At 37.8% G+C, this 13,965-nt stretch overlaps 1 protein-coding gene and 1 pseudogene across 1 annotated transcript in view; one reads left to right on the forward strand and one right to left on the reverse strand.

The window, feature by feature from the left end:
- The window catches only part of MALRD1 (MAM and LDL receptor class A domain containing 1), a 778,752-nt gene that overhangs the window by 313,117 nt on the left and 451,670 nt on the right, over positions 1–13,965 (forward strand). The window contains exon 26 of the mRNA XM_042993660.1: positions 13,080–13,236. Within this exon, the coding sequence (XP_042849594.1) occupies positions 13,080–13,236 (157 nt within the window). The remainder of the gene's footprint in view (positions 1–13,079; positions 13,237–13,965) is intronic.
- On the reverse strand, positions 901–9,396 carry LOC102961300 (annotated as a pseudogene).

The following is a 13,965-nucleotide window of genomic DNA, read 5'->3' on the forward strand; positions in this document are numbered from 1 at the left end:
CTCATTTCGTTTTAGTGCTGAATAATATTCCATTGTTGAATGTACCAAAGTTTATTTATCCATTTGCCTACAGAAGGATATTTGCTTGCTTCCAAGTTTTTGGAGTAATGAATGAAGTTGGTATAAACATCCATGTGTAGGTTTTTATCTGGACATAAATTTCATCTCCTTTGGTTATAAATACCAAGAAGCCTAATTTCTGGATCATATGATTAAGAGTGTATTTATTTGTAAGAAACCTTACCAAACAGCCTGTTAAAGTGATTATACAATTTTGCATTCCCACCATTAATGAATGAGAATTCCTATTACTTCACATTCCTACCAGCATTCGATATTGTTGGTTTCTGGATTTTGACCATTTTAATAGGTATATAGTAATATTGCATTGTTGTTTTAATTTGCATTTCTCTGATGACATATGTATGGAGCACCTGCTACCTGTATATTTTCTTTCATGAGGTGTCTTTTCAGGTGTTTGGTCTCTTTCTTTTCTTTCTTTCTCACCATCTCTCTCTTTCTTTCTTTCTTTCTTTCTTTCTTTCTTTCTTTCTTTCTTTCTTTCTTTCTTTTAGTTTATTTTTGGGAGAGAAAAAGAGAGCATGAGCAGGGGAGGGGCAGAGAGAGAGAGGGAGACACAGGATCCAAAGCAGGCTCTATGTGGGGCTCAAACTCACAAGCTGTGAGATGATGACCTGAGCCAAAGTTGGATGCCCAACCTACTGAGCCACCCAGGTGCCCCTCTCTTTTTCTCTTTTTGTAAAACTGGGATGTTTTAATTTATTTCTTTTACAATGGAGTAAATAATTCTGATGACAGCAGGTATATAAGGCTATTTGCTAGTATTCAGAACGAGCACAATCATAGTGGTTTTCCTGATTGGTGTGTAGTCTTTAGTACTTATGAGGAGTTATTTGTCTGAAACTGCTGTTGAACTAGCAAGACTGCATTTATGCATCCATCATTTTCAGGATTGTGTAACCTGGCTGTGTTTCTCCCATACAACCTTGCCTTCTTGTGTCACAAGGCCCAACTCACTCACTTACACCTCAGTGATCGTACCTTTGGTAATAATACCCAAAGTTGTGCATAGTGTGGGTGAAGGATTTTTTTATACCAAGTAGTGGCAGGCAAAAAGTGGCTTTCAATTCAGGATGTGTTACATGGGCCTTTTTGAAACGTAAGGCCATTAACCTAATGAATCACTCTTATTTAGGTGATTTTCGAGTAAAGCCATCTCCAACAAAGCAATTTTAGAAACCATCTTCTACCATGCCTGCTCTTTTTTTCTATCCTGTTCGAATAACTGTTAATACTTCCATTTGTCCCTGGGCATGAACTTTGGGCAAAGGGAATTCCCATTTTCCTGCTTTCTCTTTGTTTTTATTTAATCATGTTGGAAAGTACTTTAGCTGGGGACTGTCCCTCCCTGTCCAGAAGGTATGCAAGTAGTGCTCCTTGTAGAAACTTTTCATCATCCTTTTGTTTACTGTTTTTATTTTCCTGCATGTTGATAGTCTTTTTCATTTGTATTTTCTCAGTATGGCACTGTTTATGGTAAAGCTTGGCTTTCAGACTAATCATCTTTTTTTTTTTTTTTTTTTTTTTTTTGGCCTTCTTTGAACATTCATGAGCCTTGCCAGCTTCCTTCTTTCCCTTTTTCTCGTGGTAATACAAAAGAAATCCACTGTGCTTCGAGTATTTGTTTTGTGGCTTGGAGACAGCCACATAGATGCTGGGTGCAGCTGCTTGGGAGTGAAGCAGCTCTCAATTTTTGGGTCTCACAGACCCACGAGCTCACTCTACAAAACCCGTGACGGGAAAGAGACAACTCTAAAAACCTGGCCCATTTTTTTTTTTTAATTTGTTTAAATGTTTTATTTATTTTTGAGAGAGAGAAAGAGAGAGAGACATTCTGTGAGTGGGTCAGAGAGAGAGGGAGACACATTCACAGCAGGCTCCAGGCTCTGAGCTGTCAGTACAGAGCCCCATGTGGGCCTTGAACCCACAAACTGTGAGATCATGATCTGAACTAAAGTTCGACGCTCAACCAACTGAGCCACCCAGGCACCCCAAACCTGGCCCGTTTCTTAATCAGTTGTCTGTTTTCTTATTGTTAAGTATTAAGAATTTTCTGTATGTTTTGTTTAACAGTCCTTATTAGATGTAAATGTTCGCTGTAAGCTTGAGAAGAATGTATAGTCTTATGTTATTGGATAAAGCAGTGTTAGGCATCATTTACATCCAGCTGATTAATGATGTTGAGTTCACCTTTGTCCTTACTGATCTTTTGACTGTGAAATGTGTCCTTTTCTGTAAGAGGGGTGTTGAAGTCTCTAATGATGATAGTGGATTCATCTGTTTTTTGTTTTTGCTTTTTGCTTTTTTAAAAAATTCTGTTAATTTTTGCCTCACATAGTTGGACACTCTGTTTTTAGGCTCATAAACATTAACGATTGTTAGGTCTTCTTGTACTATTGACCTCTTTATCATTATGTAATAAAATTCTTTATTCCTGATGATTTTCTTTGCCTTGAAGCCTGAAAAAAAAACATTTCTTAAACAAATAGAACTTTCAATTCATAGTAACATGGGAATACATTTTGGATTAATAATGGTCATATCTGATAAAGTATTTTTTTAATTTTAAAAATTATTTTTAAAATCTCAAAAATTTAAATTACTAAATTATTTTTTGAAATTTAGGTCAATAAGTTTTTGTTAGAAGGTATTGTTTATCTAGTAATTCTCAAAAATAAGCCTTCAGTTGTTTGTTTCATTCACTCACTTGACAAATATTTTGAGTACTTATCATGTGACAGACATTTTTTTTGGTCAAATACATTAAGGATATGTGAGTTATATAAAGAAAGAGAGAGTATAATGGAAATTGATTACACAATTCCTAAAGAATTATTTACATCAAATTCTGTGTGTGTGTGTGTGTGTGTGTGTGTGTGTGTGTGTGTGTGTAAATGGTACTCTGGAATTGTCCATTGAGTTTCTCAAATATATTGGACTAAGAATTCCAAATTATACCCTTCCCAGTCAACTCTTCTTCTTTTTTTTTTTTTTTAAGTAAAATGCAGTGCCTATGTTCTACACAGTATGTAATAGAAAATAAGGTGCCAGAAAAACAAGGGTAAAAAATTCTTTAATCTTACAAGTATTTGTTTTCCCCAGAGTGTTTATTTTGGGAAGAAAAATTAAGCTTGAATGTCTACTTTTCTTTTTTCTTCTTCTTCTTTTTTAATGTTTATTCATTTTTGAGAGAGAGAGGCAGAGTGTGAGTACGGGAGGGGCAGAAAGAGGGAGAACAGAATCCAAAGCAGGCTCCAGGCTCTGAACAGTCAGCACAGAGCCTGATGCGGGGCTCAAACCCACAAACCGTGAGATCATGACCTGACCCAGAGTTGGTTGCTTAACTGATTGAGCCACCCAGGCACCCCATGAGTGTCCACTTTTCTAAGTATTCCTTTTGGATTGGTATCTTGATTTTGCATCTTGGACTTGAAGGTACTATTTTAGCTGTTAGCATAAGTGGTTTTGAAGAGTGGATCTCAAAACTTAGCATGCACAGGAGTAAGTTGGAGAATTTGTTGAACAGATGGCTAAGCTCTGGCCCAAAGTTCTTTTTTTTTTAATGTTTATTTATTTTGAGAGAGAGAGCACTCATGGGGGACGGGCAGAGAGAGCCCGAGACACAGAATTCAAAGCAGGCTCCAGGCTCTGAGCTGTCAGCCCAGAGCCCTACTCGGGGCTCGGACTCACTAAGCAGGAGATCATGACCTGAGCCCAAGCTGGACGCTCAACTGACTGAGCCACCCAGGCACTCTTAGCCCAGAGTTCTTGATTCAGTATGTCTGCATTAGGGCCCAAGAACTAGTGACTAAACTAAGTTCTCAGGTAATCCTGATGTGCTGTTTCTGACCCCATAGTTAGAGGACAACTAGTTGAGAATATAAAACATGGGAGAAGGATCGCACTGACAAGTTACTTAATTTTACTTCTCTGTGAAGTAGTAGTGGTTATAATCCTGCCTCTCAGATTTGTTACAAATATTAAATGACAAACTATTACTTAATACTCTCTCATTGAAAGATCATTTAAAGACTGATCTAAAAACCTCAGATACTTTAGTTTATGTATCTCAGAAACTAATGGGGTTTTGGCCTAAAGTCTGTTTTACAAAGAATATAATTACTTTAATGAGCCTTTAAAAATTCTGTTTTGAAAAGAGAAAATAAATAAATAAATACAACCACATTATGTAATTTCTTCAACTTTAAAATTTATCCATTGTTATTTTGTGTGTGTGTGTGTGTGTTTCTATTTGACTCGCAAAGAGTTTTTCTGTGGTGAATGTCATACAATATTGAAACAGGAACTGTGGGGGAGCCTAATTAAAATAGTTGGCTTTGATACATTTGATATTGAATTTTGAGTTGGTAAAGCCCCAGGTGGTTATATAAAATTTCAGCAAATGTTGTTCATTACTTCATTTATATTTCATGAGACTAGGAAAGAAAAACCCAAAAGCATTCTGCTAAAATTGTGTGTATGTTTTTTAAATTGAGATTCCTTGCACTTGTAAAGGAGAATTTTGATATAGAAAAGCAAGAATTCTCTAACACTTTTATTTAATCTTAAGCAACAGATTCAGGAAATATTTATTGAGTACCAATTGAGTTTAAGTCGCTTTACAAGGCTTTCTGGATATACAAGGGGAGGTAGATAAATAAGTTAAAATCTGTGCCATGATATGGGTAGAATCTACTGGGGAATAAAGCTTTATATTCAGTGAATTAAAACGTAACATGAAAAATACATTTAAAAAGTTGTGTATAAGTGCTCTAAAATTCTTCCGTAAGGGGGTAATTTTGAATCAAGGAATTTTGAGTGTAGGCATCTAAAAAGGCTTGGAAATGAGAATATACTTGAGATATGTTGTGGAGATATGTTGAGAAAGTAGTATAGAGGAAAGACCAACAGCATAGGTTATAAGAGTGCTCAGAAGAAGGCAGATATAAGGAAGACCGAGAAAAGAAAGTGCATGATGTATTCAAGTAATTACACAAGCATATGCATTGGGTATATATCCAAGTGTCTGAGTAAAGTAATGTATGAAAGTTGATGCCAAATTTTTTTTAGAAAGTTATTCGTCAGATCCCAGTGAATTGAGACTTTATCCATAGAATGAATAGTGGTGACCAAAGGATGGCCTGTGGGCCAATTCTGGCCTGAAGCCTGTTTTTTGCAAATAGAGTTTTATTGGAGCAGGAATGTGACAATTCATTTAAGTAGTCCATGGATGCTTTCATGCTACAAAGACAGAAGTTCAATAGTTGTACCAGAGACCTTATGGCCCATAAAACCTAAAATATTTACTATATGGCCTTCACAAAAAAAATCTGACCCAGTTATGTAGCGTTGCAGTGTGGAATATCAGTCTGTGGACTATTAGTTACAAATACTTGACGATATAAGGAGCTTGCACTAGAATGCAAGTTAGTTCACTGCTTCTTTTATCAAGAAAGCTGTGCTCTGGAAAAAAAAATATGTCAGCTGATCTGGACAGTGTGTGTAGTAAGTAGACGTATAGTTGTAGAGTTCACTAAAGCTTTTTACTGTAGTCCAATAGCATACAGTTTAGTTCAAGGGTCTTACTTTGAGTTAGTGAGGATATATTGAAGATTTCTAAGCAGGATGGTAGGATCAGATGTGTATTTCAGAAAGGCCCAATAAAGTCAATGGAAACTTTTTTTTTTTTTTGGACTCTTCTTCTGCATCACTAAAGCATAGTATAGACAGCCATGTGTGGAGTTTTGGAATCAGGCAGAACTGGTTTCACAACTTGGGGAGTCAGCTAGTAAGATTTGACACTGAAGAGGGAACGTTCCTTTTCCCTTTTTATATTCTAAAAATCCCACAGGAGAGGGGCGCCTGGGTGGCTCAGTCGGTTAAGCGTCCGACTTCGGCTCAGGTCATGATCTCGCTGTCTGTGAGTTCGAGCCCCGCGTCGGGCTCTGTGCTGACAGCTCGGAGCCTGGAGCCTGTTTCGGATTCTGTGTCTCCCTCTCTCTGACCCTCCCCGTTCATGCTCTGTCTCTCTCTGTCTCAAAAATAAATAAACGTTAAAAAAAAAATTAAAAAAAATAAAATAAAAATAAAAATCCCACAGGAGAACTCTGATTAGTCTGGCTTGCTTAGGAAGCCTACCGCAGCAGTTGGTGGGTCAGGGATTTTGTCTTCTACAGAGAAGTTGGCGGCTTATGTGAGGGGAACAGTCAGTTTCACACCACGAGAATGGTTCACTACAGATATTAGGGTAGTGCTACGGAAACTATTATAAGAGCTGCACTATTGAGCACTTTGTATTTTCTGCTACTCACGAAGCTAAAAAAGTCCATGACAACTTTTAGTAGATTACATCTCACTCGTTATGCTAAAAAAAGGCCTATAGTGGGGCGCCTGAGTGGTTCAGTTGGTTAAGCATCCGACTTCAGCTCAGGTCACGATCTGGTGGTCCGTGAGTTCGAGCCCCGCGTCGGGCTCTGGGCTGATGGCTCAGAGCCTGGAGCCTGCTTCCGATTCTGTGTCTCCCTCTCTCTCTGCCCCTCCCCCGTTCATGCTCTGTCTCTCTCTGTCTCAAAAATAAATGTTAAAAAAAATTTTTAAAAAAGGCCTATAGTATCAGAATGAATTAAAAGGTATTTTTCAACCCAAAGAATACACCTGGACAATATGTCCCTGATGTTGTATATGTACAGGATCACAGGTCAGTTTATCTCACCCAGAAATAATTTGACTTGTCCTTGCAAGGATATTTTTTTTCTTACTAATTTATTTAGGGTGAATACCCATGAGATTCTCAGGGAAAATATTCAGTATTTTAATTGGTTAATTTATGTCATGGTTAAGACTTTAGAAACTGATTATCCTATAGGCCTAGGAGACTTTTTAAAAAATAACACGGACGGTAAGTAAGATCTCTTTTTATAATCACTTTTTAACTGACCTGTACATCATCACCCAGTATCTTTCCTTGTGCAACTGCTGGGTGTGTAACACTTTCTTTGTCTTATAATACTTCCTATGTGGTTTACGATATGTTTTATTAGAAAATATATGTGCCTATAAAACATCCTACTTCCTACCTTATATGAGAAAGGACAATTTTAAGGCCAGTAGAGAGATACTGATATTTTGTGGGTGACAGCATTGTTAGGTGTGGTCATAACTGCTTTGCCCATTCCATGGGGTGGGTTGATTTCCTCTGCAAGTACGTGTTTGGATGATCTCATCCCAAACACAAGCAAGTGTTTGTGTAATTCTTCAAGTTTCCACTAGGAATCATGCATACATCATGTGCCCACAATTAATGCATGTAATATTGGTGACCACAGGATGCAGTGCTGTGTTCTGTGTTCATAGTACGACGTGAAGACACAAATGTAGTTTTGTTGTTTGTGGTTTGCAAGTCAATTCTCCTGATATGTGTCCCTTTTTTCTTTTCCTTGCAGATGGGGGATATTTCAGGGATATATACTTATAAGGAATTTCTTTAGTAATTTATATATATCTTTGTGACTGAATTATATCAAGTTATATTGGATTGGGAAAATTACACATGAATAGTTTTTAATTGTGTTTAATTCTGGGCAATTCATACAGAGACCTCCAGTTGAAGAATTGTTGATAATTTTATCATTGCCAGAATTAATGACTTTTAGTCACTTCGTTCCTCCATGGTCTCCAGATCTGTTCACTTTGTTTTGTCTTTTCTTATGTTGTTTTTCTCCCCCCAGCATGAAACACATTATCAGCTTTTCGTGAATGATTTGATCTGAATCTATAGTTCTGTCACTCCATTGGTCTTTTTATTTCCACATTTGTTCTACTAATTTTAAACTCATTTATCAAGTTTTTATCAAGTATTTTTTGAGGGCCTATGATCCAGTTTGCTGCATAGGAAACAAAATAGACATGGTCCCTACACACACACACACACACACACACACACACACACACACACATTGTTGAACATCTAGCATAGAGCATGGTACATAGTAAGCAGTCAGTACGTGTTATATTCTATGTATGTGATATGTATGCTTTCCTCCCATTTGCTAATGATGATTCAGTGATGATTTTGATCATCATTTTGACATCTTTGATAAACAGAAATCCTTAATTTGAATATAGTCCCATTTTTAAATATTTCCCCTATGGTTAGCAATTTTTATATATTATTAAAACTTTCTTCCACATGATAAAGATATTATTAGGTTATCTTCTTTTTTCTTTTTTTTAATGTTTATTTTTGAGAGAGAGACAGAGCATGTGTGGGAGAGGGGCAGAGAGAGAAGGAGGCCAGAATTCAAAGCAGGCTCCAGTCTCTGAGCTGTCAGCACAGAGCCCGACCTAGGGCTTGAATTCACGAACCGTGAGGTCATGACCTGATCTGAAGTCAGATGCTTAACAGACTGAGTCATCCAGGTGCCCCTATTAGGTTATTTTAGAGAAACTTTATTGTTTCACCCTCTATATTCAAGGTACAATCTACCTGGAATTCATTATTTTTTAAAGCTGTGAAATAGAGGCAAGTTTTGTTTTTCCCCCCACATTGCTACCTGATCTATTCAGTCCACATTGAAAAGCTTGTCTTTTCCTTCAGTGCTTTGAAGAATCACACTTTTCAAAATCAGGTGTACAAATATATGTGAATTGGTTTCAGGAGTCTTTTGTCCATTTATCTGGTCCATTTTCCTATCTTTACTTCAGTACTGCTCTGTCTTGATTATTCCACATTTATAATGAATTGACCTATTAAATTCTCTTTGTTTTTCTGTACATTAAAATTTGCTATTCTTAGTCCTTTAGATTTCTAGATGAAGCTTAGAATCTGTCAATAACTAGGAAGAAATGTCTGTGGAAATTGTGCTGGGTCTCAGTGAATCTATGAATAAATTATATATTCATTTCTGTCCTTGTTATCCCTAGGATCTTGGGATATTAAACACACAAGGAACAAAACTGGAAGTGCTTACTTATTGAGACATAATTCAGACTAATAGTTCTGCCTCTTAAAAACGGTCTTAATTCATACCCTCTGTGGTTTATGGGACACTAAATCCTTTATTCTATTAGCAGCAACTAATGACATAAACATAACTGCAAATCACAACTATAATTTATTAAATACATAGAATGGGCCAGGTACTCTTTTAGATATTCCCTTATTTTATTTCTGATTCTTATTAAGACCATACATGGAACATCTCATAAATGAAGAAACTAACATATTCAGCAGGATTCACTAACCTGCCTAATATTGTCTACCCAGTAAATGATGAGGCCAGAGGCCACATTCTGTTGTGGGCTTCTCACAATCATGTTCCCAGTGACTTGGGCAGGCAAGACGCAAAGATCCACTCAATAACTATGTGGTAACTTCTCCATCCATTTGCTATTGGTGATTCACATTTCTTTCCTCAAAAAAGAAAAAAGATACAACTTTCAAAATAAAAATGGTTTTAATAAGTAGCAAATTTACATTCTATAGTATCTAGCATAATCTGTAGGTGAGAAAGTGGTAAGAAATCTAACTAATCAGAGTGCCAGAATGCCCATACTGTGAGAAATCACCTCTTCACTTAATACTTCGAAAGGCTGCATATTACCTAGATGTCTTTAATGTTTTATCTCTTTTTTTTTTTGAATTGATATTTAAAGTGGGAGCATAAATTCTGTCTTTTATGGCAAGATTACATTGATATTTAATTGTTTTCATCCTGATTCTTTCTCTTTGACTTGGAGCTAGGAAGGGAAAGACACATTTTAAAAATTATCTATAAGCTTATTAAAATATATTTAAATAAAATTGACCTAAATTAATAGAGACTAAATTTGAGACTTGAAAACCTTTTAGACCTATAAGGAGAACCCCAGACCAGTTTCCTGTCTATTTTCCATGCTTTATATATGTATGTGTGTGTGTGTGTGTGTGTGTGTGTGTATGTGTATACAAGTGTATACACATATAGACATGTATATATGTATACATTTATATGTGTGTGTATATATATGTATATATATGTATGTATATAATTTCTTCTTTATGTGCCTCTTCTAAACATATTCAGTTCTTTAGGGCCCATTTTACCCACATGAAAATATGATTTCGCTCAAATGCGGAATCTATAAAAACGAATGAACAAAAAACAAAATGGACTCCTAAATACAGAGGACAAAGTGGTGGCCACCAGAGGGGAGGTGGATGGGGGCGGGGAATGGACAAAATAGGTAAAGGGGGTTAAGAGGTACATACTTTAAACTTCTAGTTATAAAGTAAGTAAGTCACAAAGATGAAAAGTACAGTTTAGGGACTATCATCAATAATGTTGTAATAATATTTGGTGACACATGGTGACTACATTTATCATGCTGAGCACTGAGTAATGTATACAATTGTCAAATCAGTATGTGGTATGTCTGAAACTAATATACCATTGTATGTCAATTATACTACAATAAAAAATTAAATGTTAAAAAAAAAGAAAATACGCTGTACAAAGCTGACCACATTATTGGCAGTATTATTGTAAAAAAAAAAAAACCCACACAACCAAATTATTACAGACTAGATTTGGTAATTTCAGCCTTTATCATAATTTGTGCACATTGTACCAATGATACATGGATTTAAAATCAAAATAGTAGAATAATTATTTCTTTTTTTTTTTGGTTTCTTTGATCCCATCAAATAACTTTATTCGCCAACATTCCTTAATTTACAAAGCCTTAGTCATTCATACACATTAGGGGGATCCACAGTGTTCAAGGAATTTAAATATAATGTATCCTACCAACCCAAGTAAACTAAGTACAAAAAATATTCACATAAAGTTGTTCACATGTAGGTCCTAGATTACCAGCTTCTGTGCCAGAAAAAAAAAAATAAAGAAAAATAGATTTATTAAGTGGTATTTGAAACTAACTTTGAGCCTGGGTCAAAACCTCTCTTGCACCCAAGTCAGCCGCACACGAACGTTAAAACTCTGCCACATAGTCCCTTGTTTTGATGAAGGAGGCCCAGGGGGTACAAAAGATTTCTTTAAAATATTCTTCAATAAAGTCCCTCCATTCTGTGGCCTCTCGTGGAAACAGATGTGGGGACCTGCAGGCGATGGGTGGCAGTGCATTCACCTCTAGATGGTGGCTGAGGCAGCTTATGATAGCCAACCCTCAAGTCCCACCTCCTGGTTTCCCCTCCGAAGGCTTCTCTCTAGACAGGAGTCCCTGTCCTCCAGGCCTAGCGGGCAAGATCAGAGACGGGCCTGGCGTCCTGAGGGCTGTGCCCCAGCCAGGTGTGGAAGGTTCGCCGAGGCACCATCTCTGGGCCTCAGCCCCAAGCTTGGCCTTTGTCAGGTTGCTGGTTCCTAAGCGACTCCAGTAGCGCCGTGCCTGTATGGCCACCACACAGACCAAGGAAGGGGAAAGGAGTCAGGGGGGAGCCATAACCCAAGAGCCAGCGATGCCCCAGATATGGGGAGTGCACACCCAGGATTAAAGGTGAGAGATGCACTTGGTGGGCGGGGCCGGAAGCCCAGGCAACATGGAGCAAGGTGAGGGCAGAGAGTTAGGGGTCTCCCTCCTTAAGGAGTACTTTTACCAAAGGTACTCTGAGGTTGAAACTCGGACATCCATCCTATTAAAATCTCTCTTCTTGAAGAGGTACACCACAAAGGCATGGAAGGAAGATTCCCACAATGCCCGCTCTTTACCTTTTCTTAGAAAAAAGGCTGAAGCAAAAATAATCATATTGCTCCAAACACTGGTTTTGTAGGAGTCAGCCAGTATGTCAAGGAGTTGAGAATCTTGGAGGAAGGGAATGATAGAGGCAGGGAATGTCCAGGCGCAAGAAGGCTGTGAGAAAGTCTGCTGAGTGATCTTAGCAACCCAGGGTTAGGGAGCAGAGGGAATGCTGGGTGTGTGCCCTTCTCTGCCATCATTTGCTCTGGGACCACTACTGGCAGGGCTGTGAAGGAGGCCAGGGCCCTAGTGAGAGTCAGAGCTCCACCAGTGTTGGGCACATTTCTCCTCCAGCTGTAATTAGGCTATTTCTTTAAACATTTTTTATTTATTTATTTTTATTTTTATTAAAAAAAAATTTTTTTTAACGTTTATTTATTTTTGAGACAGAGAGAGACAGAGCATGAACGGGGGAGGGGCAGAGAGAGAGGGAGACACAGAATCGGAAGCAGGCTCCAGGCTCTGAGCCATCAGCCCAGAGCCCGACACGGGGCTCGAACTCACAGACCGCGAGATCGTGATCTGAGTTGAAGTCAGACGCTTAACCGACTGAGCCACCCAGGCACCCCACTTTAAACATTTTTTTAAAAGTTTTATTTATTTTTGAAAGAGCGAGAGAGACAGAGGACGCAGTGGGAAGGGGCAGAGAGAGAGAGACAGAGACACAGAATCTGAAGAGGCTCTGGGCCCGGGCTCCAGGCTCTAAGTTCTGGGTTCCCAGCTGTCAGCACAGAGCCAGGGGTGGCGCTCGAACTTGTGAACCACAAGATTGTGATCTGGGTCGGGGTCGGTCGGATGCTCAACTCACTGAGCCACCCAGGTGCCCCCAAATAGGCTATGTCTTAAATGAACATTCAATACACTCCCTTAGAAAGGCATCCGTGGGGGCAAAACTCGTCTGGGTGGGAGGAAAGAATTCCCACTCTCCTGTCCTAATGTCTCAGGGATGAGATGAGGCCAAGGCCTGCTACCTTAGTCCCCAGTGCCCAGAAAGGGGTCAGATGTAGCCAGTCTTGAACAGACTGTGGCAACCTCTTGGCTACAAGTAAGAGGCAGTAGAATAATTATTTCTGTTGAAGATTATGAGTTACCATTATGCTATAAAACATTATTATGCTTTAGGAAAACTTACAGAGCAATAAATTGTGGTCAATGATGAACTATATAAAGTATACCCAAAAATGATGATCTGTATTATAGTTTATGATTCTGTTCTGTTTTATTGGTTTTTTTTTAATCTGATAAATGCTTTGTACTTTCCCCAGAAATACCACAGATGGCTGGTATCTGTATGCTGATAGCTCAAATGGAAAGTTTGGTGATATGGCTGATATACTCACTCCTGTTATTTCACGCCTGGGACCAAAATGTACTCTGGTGTTCTGGACTCACATGAATGGGGCGACGGTTGGTTCTCTCCAGGTATTACTTAAGCAATTGCACTTTTTAAAACTTCTCTATAAAAACTCATACAGTACAATCTAGTGGTATTAAAATATAGTTTGCTAATATGTGACAATGGATAATTGTCAGCACCTTACTCGTTTCACCATGGTATGATTGAAAGAGAGCTTTAGCAGAATGGGAACTGAATGGCTAGTAGGATATTGGTTTTACTATTTGGTTTATGGTTATTATCTTTACTATGAGGTTACAGCTTCTGTAATACAGTTTTGTACTTGAAATGTTTCATGTAGGCTTTAGTATCAATGTTCTAAGAATACCAATGTTCTGAGAATAGTGCATATGGATTAGACACACTTTGGTGATGTTTGAATGTGCATTCTTCATACTGATGGTATTGCTGCTATGTTTTCCAATTATCTTTTTTCAATTTTTTCCTTGTGAAAAAAATTAAACTCTTTTCAGAATTACTGTTTAGACTGTCTCAAACTGTTTCAATAATCTCACAGATAACTCCAATATAACCTTTACTCAGAGTTCCTATTTTTTTTTTTTTTGGTCCATTGTCCCAGTATTTTATAGGAAAAATTCCATACAAGATCACTTATCGTACCCAGTTATTTCTTTGTAGTGCTTTTCAAATTGGAATAATTCCTTAATCTTCTCTAGACTCTTAGGACCTTGGTATTTTAAAATATTATAGTCTAATCCAGTATGTAGAATCTACTCATTTTAGATTTAATGTTA

The sequence above is a fragment of the Panthera tigris genome, chromosome B4 (assembly GCF_018350195.1).
Source record: "Panthera tigris isolate Pti1 chromosome B4, P.tigris_Pti1_mat1.1, whole genome shotgun sequence".
NCBI classification, from domain to species: domain Eukaryota; kingdom Metazoa; phylum Chordata; class Mammalia; order Carnivora; family Felidae; genus Panthera; species Panthera tigris.